The 10269-nt window shown below is 42.1% G+C and overlaps 1 protein-coding gene across 1 annotated transcript in view; it reads left to right on the top strand.

Moving 5' to 3' along the window:
- Positions 1-267: 267 nt before the first annotated feature.
- The window catches only part of DEPDC1B (DEP domain containing 1B), a 96396-nt gene continuing 86394 nt past the window's right edge, over positions 268-10269 (top strand). Inside the window, exons 1-2 of the mRNA XM_066375530.1 lie at positions 268-352; positions 9880-10145. Coding sequence (XP_066231627.1) covers positions 305-352; positions 9880-10145 — 314 coding nt within the window. The 5' untranslated portion in view covers positions 268-304. The remainder of the gene's footprint in view (positions 353-9879; positions 10146-10269) is intronic.

The following is a 10269-nucleotide window of genomic DNA, read 5'->3' as shown; positions in this document are numbered from 1 at the left end:
GCAAAGACAGTCCTTCCCGCCAGTCCACACTGGCCCCTGTAATGTGCACGCAAGGTGGGCCGATGGTCAGGAGCCGACTTAGCCCGTGAGTGAGTCCACATCTCGCTCTGCAGCAGGACTCCAAGGAAACACCGGCCCGCCCTCTCTCCCTTGGGTCCCGGCGGCCCCGCCCAGCAGTTCCTGTCACGTGCCGCAGCGCCGGCCAATCAGTGCCCGCTGCGCGTTGGCTCGCGATTCAAATTGCGGTTCCGTGAACTCGCAGGGAAGATCGCCGTCGGGGCCGCCGCTGCCGCCGTGTGCGGCCATGGAGCACCGCATCGTGGGGCCCGGCCCGTACCGAGCCACCAAGCTGGTGAGTGAGCCTGCGGGGGTTGGCAACACCTCTAGTCCCGCGGTGCCCCGGCCTTCCCGCCGACTGCGTACTGGTCAGTCTCCGCCGCTCCGGGCGGGCGGGCTCGGGTTTGGAGGGGGACGTGTTCGGGCCCGGGTGGCCGTTTTATGGAAGTTGCTCAAAGACAGGATAACGGGGCCCGGAGCCCAGACCGTCGGGGGCGCAGCCGCGTTCCCGAGATCTTGGCCTTGTTCTCGGCAGCCAGTGGCACCTCCCAATTTGAAGAGCCCGTAAAACCAGGTGGCCCCCCCGCCCCTTCCCCGAACCTCTTTGTCCTGCGTAATCCTGCGCCTGCTGCCGGGAGGGAAAACACAGTTTGTAACCTTGGGGACCCGCGCAGGGCGTGTCTCCGTCTTGAGTGTCACTTGTGGTGACACTTGAGGTTCTTTCTAACGGTGCGCACAACAGAGTGGATCATCCTGGCCACATTTCCGGTCCCTGGCGTTTCTGTCTTTGTCATCACCGACACAAATGGGTTGGCCTGGTTGACAGGTCTGAAAGAGCCTTTGCAGACCCTGATAGTCCAGGGTGCTGCCTTTTCTCCAGAGAGAAGAGCTTTGGTATTCAGAGTTCTAGGACATACGTAATTGATTTCTTTATGACCTGGAGCAAGTTATTGTAGTGATTTCAAAGGATTACCATACTGGCATAAGTGGTGACAATTTGGCATGTCCATAGCAGGCTTTTTAGACAGCTTTATATGAGAGCATAATAGTAATTTGGGAGGAAGGGCCCTCCTTTCTTGGACTGTCACCACTTCTGGTCACATCATGGAAATTAGTCTCATTGTTCTTTGCATCTTAACGGATATCCAGAAAAATATGTGAATTAAGTTCTAAACTCTCATCATTCAACTAGACTTGTATATGTGGAAGAGATGAGGACAGTGGGACAATGGGAACTATATAATTGGGTTTCCTTTTCTTCCTAGAGCCAATCACACTATGGCCAGTGGGGTCAATCCAGAGCTAAGAAAGCCAGCTTCTAGTGGGAATGATAGTTGGGACAGGTGGTTCTTTAATTTATTTGGCTCATAGGCCACTTTGAGAATCTTATAAAGATGATCTGCTCTTAACAGAAAAGTGTACATGCCACATACTTATGAAATTTTACATATGATTTCAGGGAACTTGGAGAGTCTGTGGCATTGTTTCATTTGGTTTAACCATTTACTTGCCCACAATTTTGTGAGTCAGCTCTCTGCCCTGGGCTTTTGCCAGTGGTACTTCTGTTAGGGCTACTCATATGCGACAGTCATCTGGTGACTTGACTGGGACTGGATGGTCTAAGACGACCACTTGACTTAGTTCTGGGCCAAGTGTCTTCACATGGGGTATAGTGTGGTTCTCACACACCAAAAGGTTTCTGATTGAAACTTTTTTGTTTAGATCTCATTGGTCAGAGCAAGTCAAACAACTAAATCCAGCTTGTAGAAATTCAGCTCCACTTTTCTTTTTTTTTTTTCAATTACAGTTGACATTCAATTTTTATTAGTTTCAGGTATACCGCATAGTGGTTATTAGACATTTATATAACTTGTGGTGTTATCCTCCCCATCCCCGGTAGGTCTAATACCTGCCTGACACCATACATAATTATTACAATGTTATTGATTATATTCCCTATTCAGTTCCACTTTTTGTATTTTTCTGAAGTGAAAAGCGGAGCGGCAAAGAGACAGATTCCCATGTGCGCCCGACTGGGATCCACCTGGCATCACCTAGGGCAGTAGTCCCCAACCCCCAGGCCGTGGACCAGTACCAGTCCATGGGCCATTTGGTACCGGACCACAGAAAAAGAATAAATAACTTACATTATTTCCATTTTATTTATATTTAAGTCTGAACGATGTTTTATTTTTAAAAAATGACCAGATTCCCTCTGTTATATCCATCTAAGACTCATTCTTGACGCTTGTCTTGGTCACGTGATACATTTATCTGTCCCACCCTAAAGGCCGGTCCGTGAAAATATTTTCTGACATTAAACCGGTCCGTGGCCCAAAAAAGGTTGGGGACCACTGACCTAGGGGGCGATGCTCTGCCCCTCTGGGGTGTTGTTCCGTTGCAACCAGAGCTATTCTAGGGCCTGAGGTGGAGGCCATGGAGCCATCCTCAGTGCCTGGGCCAAATTTGCTCCAGTGGAGCCTTGCCTGTGGGACAGGAAGAGAGAGTCAGAGAGAAAGAAGAGAGGGAAGGATGGAGAAGCAGATGGGCTCTTCTCCTGTGTGCCCTGGCTGGGAATCGAACCTGGGACTTCCACACGTTGGGCCAACCAGCCAGGGCCTCAACTCCACTTCTTTATGGACAGACAGAATTGCAGTCACATCACAAAGGTGCCTGTGAACAGAATGAAAGAAATGATTGCGGCCCTGGCCGGTTGGCTCAGCGGTATAGCGTCGGCCTAGCGTGCGGAGGACCCGGGTTCGATTTCCGGCCAGGGCACACAGGAGAAGCGCCCATTTGCTTCTCCACCCCTCCGCCGTGCTTTCCTCTCTGTCTCTCTCTTCCCCTCCCGCAGCCAAGGCTCCATTGGAGCAAAGATGGCCCGAGCGCTGGGGATGGCTCTGTGGCCTCTGCCTCAGGCGCTAGAGTGGCTCTGGTCGCAATATGGCGACGCCCAGGATGGGCAGAGCATCGCCCCCTGGTGGGCAGAGCGTCGCCCCATGGTGGGCGTGCCGGGTGGATCCCGGTCGGGCGCATGCGGGAGTCTGTCTGACTGTCTCTCCCTGTTTCCAGCTTCAGAAAAATGAAAAAAAAAAAAAAAAAAAAAAGAAATGATTGCATTTATCTTTGCAAGCAATCTACAGACACCCAGAATGATTCATTTAAAAACAATCAAAAAATACAAATTTAGTTTTTCCTTTGGGGTAGCTTCTAAGAGGTATGGATGGTGGTGGTAGGGAACAAATAGGGTGTTTAAAAAATGTTTTTTATGTCTCCTACTTCACAATTGCCTCTACCTTTTGCAACCATCTGTACTTAAGGCTATTGGTAAGTCCAGTGTTAGGGATGAACTAGAGATTGTACTTTATCAGGGTCTTTCAAAACTGTATTCTCCTTTGTGGAAGGAAAACAACACATCCTCCCCTCTCCATCAATTCACTCACATTTCTTATACAGGGGAAACAGAGGGAGGCTCTGGATATTGGTTCACCTAGTTCTCATTCTTCCTGCTTTAGACTAAAAACAAATCACACCATAATTGCAATTGTTTTTTAATCTCATTTTCACAGAAATGTATGAAGTACCACTTTTTATAGATACAGAATGCCTGTGTATTGATTAGATAGTGCTTGAGTCTGAGTTGCATTAAAATATTATCAAAGGAATTGATAAAGTATCCTCTACTCTCCAGAAGTCTTCAGTCCCTAAGAAGTGATGTTCAAGCCAAGTTTAGCTAAAACTGATAATGTTAAGCAGAAAATTAAATTATGTTAAAAATTAATGAAAATACCTCAGTTTAACCAGAATTTTCCAGGTAGTCAGTCTAGTTCTAACCTTTATTCTATTTGATAAACCTGATCTTAAACTAAGATTTTGTAAAAACAGAAATAATAGCCAAGTTTTTTTCCTAAAGTGAGAATTCCTGATTTGTCAGTGATCTTACTCTTATTACAGATGCTTTCCCTCCTGTGAAATCTATAAATGTTTCCCTGAGAAAAATTCAGCTGTGCCTTAAAGCTTTTACTTGACTAGGTAAATCGTAAAGCTTGTGATAGATCTCTCTTTCCCTTTCTCCTCCCACTCCCAGTTTACCATTCCCCCCTTTTTTTCAATAATACTCTCAACCTAATCTCCAGGAAAAGCTTTGGAAAAATCTATTGGCATACAAAGAGCAGGCCTTTTACTTGTTCCTTTTAGGGCTCACCGCACTTTCTCAGCCATATACAGCTCCATTTTCTTCTTTGAAGGTTCTAGTAGGGGAGCACAGCTACTTGTATACCCTTGACTGGAGAACGGTCCTCTCTATGGGGGAAGGTCATCCTCTTCGACTGAATGTGTAGCTTCGGGAGGGACGCACATGGAGTGGTGAGAGAGGAAGCCAGCCAGCCAGATCAGCCGAATCAACCCTGGTGGTCAATGGGGTGACAGATGTCACAGCCAGATCAGCCGCACATCCACAGCTCCATTTTCTAAAGCATCAAAGTCATTCCTGAAAATAACATTTATGAACTAGTTAAATTTTTATGCCAGAAATCAAATGACAGACTTATAAGTCAATTCATGATGAATATGAAAGCTAATTAGCACTTAATCATCACTGAAATAGATTTCATTTTTATAACCCACATAGAAACAATTATTTTAAAAGAAATAATGAGAAAGAAAATTGCTTTTACTGAAGATTGCTTAAATTTACTGATCCTTTCTATGAACCTAATTCTGAGTTATCTATATCATCTGATGCAACTGGTAAACTTTAAAAGACAGCCATTATCGAATATGAGAGCTAGAATATACTCCAAATATTGTCTAGTCCAATTTCCTCATTTGATTGAGTCCTAAAGGATGATCTGACTTGGTCAAGTTCACATTGCTAGTATGTGGCAAGTACAACTAGATCTAGAATTTTCTGGTCTACAAATTCCCTGCCAGGTGCTGTATTATTATAACACCACTGTCATAATATTTTTGGTCCTAAGAAGGAAGGAAATGAAATATTCTGGAGGAAAGAACAGGAAGCACATTTCAACACTCAGTATTGTATTTTGGAGTTGAACTCATGATGTTAAGCAAAAATAGTTCTTCTGTATGATTCTTTATGTCAAACTAGAGGTCTGAAATAAAAAAATGATACCAAAATACTTTTTTAATCATAAAACAAATTAGCCCCATTTGCTATAAAGATTCTCTCTTCAACTGTAATGATATCATGGAAGAAAATCAGATTCTCAAGCTCTATTTTATTGTTTGTTGACATAGGATATTTTCTTCTGAAATATAAGTGAGAATGGTGAATTAGTTTAAAGATAGCTGAATTATTTTTCTTTATTGGCAGAGTAGCTAAATAGCTACTTAATTATTTTTGGAAATAAGTAGGTACAGAGACCCTGGTCTTCACTAGGCTTTGAAAATCTAGTGGAAACACTGGGTTGAGTAAATATAAACTGTAATGATAAATGCCATTAAAAATAAAACAAATTCAGGCCTTGGCCGGTTGGCTCAGTGGTAGAGCGTCGGCCTGGCGTGCAGGAGTCCCGGGTTCGATTCCCGGCCAGGGCACACAGGAGAAGCGCCCATCTGCTTCTCCACCCCTCCCCCTCTCCTTCCTCTCTGTCTCTTTCTTCTCCTCCCGCAGCGAGGCTCCATTGGAGCAAAGATGGCCCCGACGCTGGGGATGGCTCCTTGGCCTCTGCCCCAGGCGCTAGAGTAGCTCTGGTGGCAACAGAGAGAGCCCTGGAGGGGCAGAGCATCGCCCCCTGCTGAGCAGAGCTTCAGCCCCCTGGTGGGCGTGCCAGGTGGATCCCGGTCCGGCGCATGCGGGAGTCTGTCTGACTGTCTCTCCCCGTTTCCAGCTTCAGAAAAATACAAAATAAATAATAAATAAATAAAACAAATTCAAAATCATTTTTATAAATTCCCTATTCAAAAAGAGATATGAACCTTTGATAAGGTTGTCATAAAATATTTTGTGTGAAATGAAAACCAGCTGTCAAGAGAACACCTAAAAGTCCAGTTGGAATTCTAATAGATTTTTTTTTTCTGTGTGTGGACTGCATTGAGTTGAAGGTTCACACGACTAAAAGTGTGAGAACTCAAACAAATTTTAAAGGCTATAGGCGCCCCAACTTATCAGATTTTAACTTAGTATTAAATGACTGGAATCACAAGGGTATATAGTATTATGCTGGAATAAACAAATAACTCAGTGGGAGAGAAAAGAGAGTTCAGAATTTAAAAAGGTAACATGTAAGGTAGCTTAATATTTTAATTCTGTGAGAAAAGGATGGCATAATTGGCTCTCCATTTGGAAGAAAATAAAGTTAGATCTCTCCTACCTTACACTGTAAAAAATTTTAAAGTTTCAAATATTAAAATAAAATATCTCTATAATATTAAAAGAAAATTTTGATAAATATTTTTAATACTTCAGGATGGGGAAACTTTCTTAGTTAAGAGAGTAAACCCTGAAGCCATAAAGAGAGAAATTATATTTGTTTCCTTAAAAACAACATCATTAACAACAAAACCTTCCCAAAGCTAGAGACCACATAAACAAATTGATAAGCCAGGAGAAAACACTTCTAAAATATTTAAAGAAGGATTAATAGTCCATATTTTTTCATTCAGTATATACAGTGTGTCTGTAAAGTCATGGTGCACTTTTGACCGGCCACAGGAAAGCAACAAAAGACGATAGAAATGTGAAATCTGCACCAAATAAAAGGAAAACCCTCCCAGTTTCTGTAGGATGATGTGGCAGCATGTGCACATGCGCAGATGATGACGTAACACCGTGTATACACCTGAGCAGCCCACGGCCATGCCAGGCGAGATGTGGACAGTACAAAGGAAAGTTCAGTGTGTTCTGTGGCTCGCTAAATTCGAATCTGTGACCAAAGTGCAACATGAATATCGGCGCGTTTATAACGAAGCGCCACCACATAGGCATAACATTACTCGGTGGGATAAGCAGTTGAAGGAAACCGGCAGTTTGGTGGAGAAACCCCATTCTGGTAGGCCAATAGTCAGTGACGAGTCTGTAGAGGCTATACGGGATAGCTACCTAAGAAGCCCTAAAACAGGGGTCCCCAAACTACGGCCCGCGGGCCGCATGCGGCCCCCTGAGGCCATTTATCCGGCCCCTGCTGCACTTCTGGAAGGGGCACCTCTTTCATTGGTGGTCAGTGAGAGGAGCATAGTTCCCATTGAAATACTGGTCAGTTTGTTGATTTAAATTTACTTGTTCTTTATTTTAAATATTGTATTTATTCCCGTTTTGTTTTTTTACTTTAAAATAAGATATGTGCAGTGTGTATAGGGATTTGTTCATAGTTTTTTTTATAGTCCGGTCCTCCAACAGTCTGAGGGACAGTGAACTGGCCCCCTGTGTAAAAAGTTTGGGGACCCCTGCCCTAAAAAATCTGTGTGTGAGCCCACATCGAACTGCACTGAATAGGTATGAAACTGGGAGAGTTTTCCTTTTATTAGGTGCAGATTTCACATTTCTATCGTCTTTTGTTGCTTTCCTGTGACCGGTCAAAAGTGCACTATGACTTTATGGACACACTGTACTTACTGAACAGATGTACTGTATGTCAGACACTACACTTGGTGTGGGGGATACTAAACTAAGCATAATAGACTAACTTTCCTGATTTATGTGCACTTAGCTTTAAATTCTAGATTAAAACAGGTCCTTAAGGTTGATTTAAAAGAGAAACGGTCCAATAGAAAAATGGGAAGTCTCAGATGAAGAAATAAAAATGACTAAAGATGAAGATAAGAAAATGTAGGCAAAACATAGCAATAGTATTTCTTGTACATAGGTTGACAGAAGTGAGAATGGTAACATCTACATATGGCCAAAGAGAAGGCAGTAGGCTCATACATGTTGGTAGGAATGTAAATTAATACAATTCATTTAAATATATTGATACTCTTTAGAAATCTGTTCTATCAAAAGTAAATAAAAGCATGGTAGTCAGGTTGTATAAACAAGAATTTTTTTTTTTTTTTCATTTTAGAGAGGAAGAAGCATTGCTTTGTTGATCCACTCATCTATGCATTCATTGGTTGATTCTTGTATGTGTACTGACTGGGGATCGAACCCACAACTTTGGCATATTGGGATGACACTCTAACTGTATAGTGCCAGAATGTACTTTTTTAGAGAGAGAGAGAGAGAGAGAGAGAGAGAGACAGACAGACAGACAGGGACAGACAGGAAGGGAGAAAGATGAGAAACATTAACTCATAGTTGCGCCACCTTATTTGTTCATTGATTGCTTTCTAATATGTGCCTTGACAGGGTTGGAGATGGCTGGGTGTTAGAAAGTATGAAGAGAAACCTGGAAGAAAAGGCCTAATCAGAAGGGAATAAAGGAACCATTGTTGGGCAAAATAAAAAGAATATACTGAGATCAGAACTTTCTGAGATTAAAACTATAATTGAAAGAAAAAAGTAAAATCAGAAAATCTGATACTGTTTTTTAAATTGAATTTATTGGTGGTGACACTGATTAACATAATAATACAAGTTTCAGGTACCCAATTCTACAACACATCTCTGTACACCATATTGCGTGTTTACCCCCAAGTCTAATATTTAATCATCGCCATTTATCCCCCCTATGCCCTCCTCCGTCCCACCCCCCGCAATCCTCACACTATTGTGCATGTCTAGTTTTTTCTTTTTGTCCTTTTTTTGCTCAATCCCTCCACCCTCATAAACCAGTCTCCTCTCCAAGAGCTATCAACCTGCTCTAAAAAAAATCTGATTTTAGTAAGAAGGGAAATGAAAAATAAAATTTATAGTTTTGTGAAGTAATATACTTGAAAGAGAAGAGTGTGTGGAGAGAAAATGGTATGAGAGTCAGACTGAGCTTTCAGGACTTTTAGGAGGATGGGTGGGAAACCGAGGGTTTAAAAGATGTTGGAGTAATTATGTAGGAAGAACACCATATGTGAACATTTTATTTACTCTAGGGATGGCTGATGAAGGTGTGGATGTCTAGATTTATTTTTAAAATAGGAAAGTACTTTAGTCTGCAAATTTTAAAACATATTTTGACAATAGGCACTATATCTCTTTTACTCTCCCCATACAATGTCATGCAATAAACAGTAAATAATTGCTGAATGAGGTAAAGTCATATGGAACATAGGGTTCCAAGAAGTGAATTAAGCATATTGGGCTAAGTTTACTATTATTTTTGAGCATATGGTTCTCATTAATCTAAAAATCCATTAAGTTTTCATAATAAGACAGCTTGATGACAATATTTCCAGTAAATATTTATGGAGTGAATACACTAATTTTTAAAAATTACATTTTTTTTAGAGCAAAGCTTGTAAATACCGTATTTCCCCATGTATATGATGCTCCCATATATATGACACACCTTAATTTGGGGGCCATGAAATTTGAAAAAATATGTATTACATAAAGTTATAGAACTCAAGTTTTATTCATCATAAATTCATACAACTCATCACTGTCAAAACTCCCATCCATTAGCTTGTCCTCATCTGTTGACGAATCACTGTCTTCAACGAGTGCAGAAAGAAGCACGAAAAAGCAGGAAATGCAAGTAAAAAATCTACAGCCACTGTGTAAGACACACCCAGTTTTTATACCCCCCCTTTTTTTTGATAAAAGGTGCGTCTTATACATGGGGAAATATGGTACATAAATTTCAAGGCTCTATTATTAATGAAATCTTTTAAATGAAATACTGCATTTGTTGTCTTAAATATTTTGGATGCAATAACCTTTAAAACATCAATTGATTACCAAATGCCTTTCTCTCTTTTTTCTACTAGTGGAATGAAACCGTTGAGCTTTTTCGCACTAGGATGCCTTTACGGAAACATCGCTGTCGTTTCAAAAGCTACGAACGCTGCTTCACGGCGGCTGAAGCTGTGGACTGGCTGCATGAGCTGCTGACGTGCAGCCAGAACTTTGGTCCTGAAGTGACCCGCAAACAAACGGTGCAGCTGCTGAAAAAATTCCTGAAGAATCATGTTATTGAAGACATCAAGGGAAAGTGGGGTCAGGAAGATTTTGAAGATAACGGGCATTTATACAGGTAACAGCAACCAGTAAACCTCCCCTGAAGGGGAGGAAACGTGGATCTGGTCAGTGTTGAAACTTCCTCTGGGAAAGAATCTACCTTGTCCCTTGGAGGGATGCTTCCCCTGTGCTGTGTTGAA

This window comes from Saccopteryx leptura, chromosome 1 (assembly GCF_036850995.1).
Source record: "Saccopteryx leptura isolate mSacLep1 chromosome 1, mSacLep1_pri_phased_curated, whole genome shotgun sequence".
NCBI classification, from domain to species: domain Eukaryota; kingdom Metazoa; phylum Chordata; class Mammalia; order Chiroptera; family Emballonuridae; genus Saccopteryx; species Saccopteryx leptura.
This window is presented reverse-complemented; position numbering and strand designations above follow the sequence as displayed.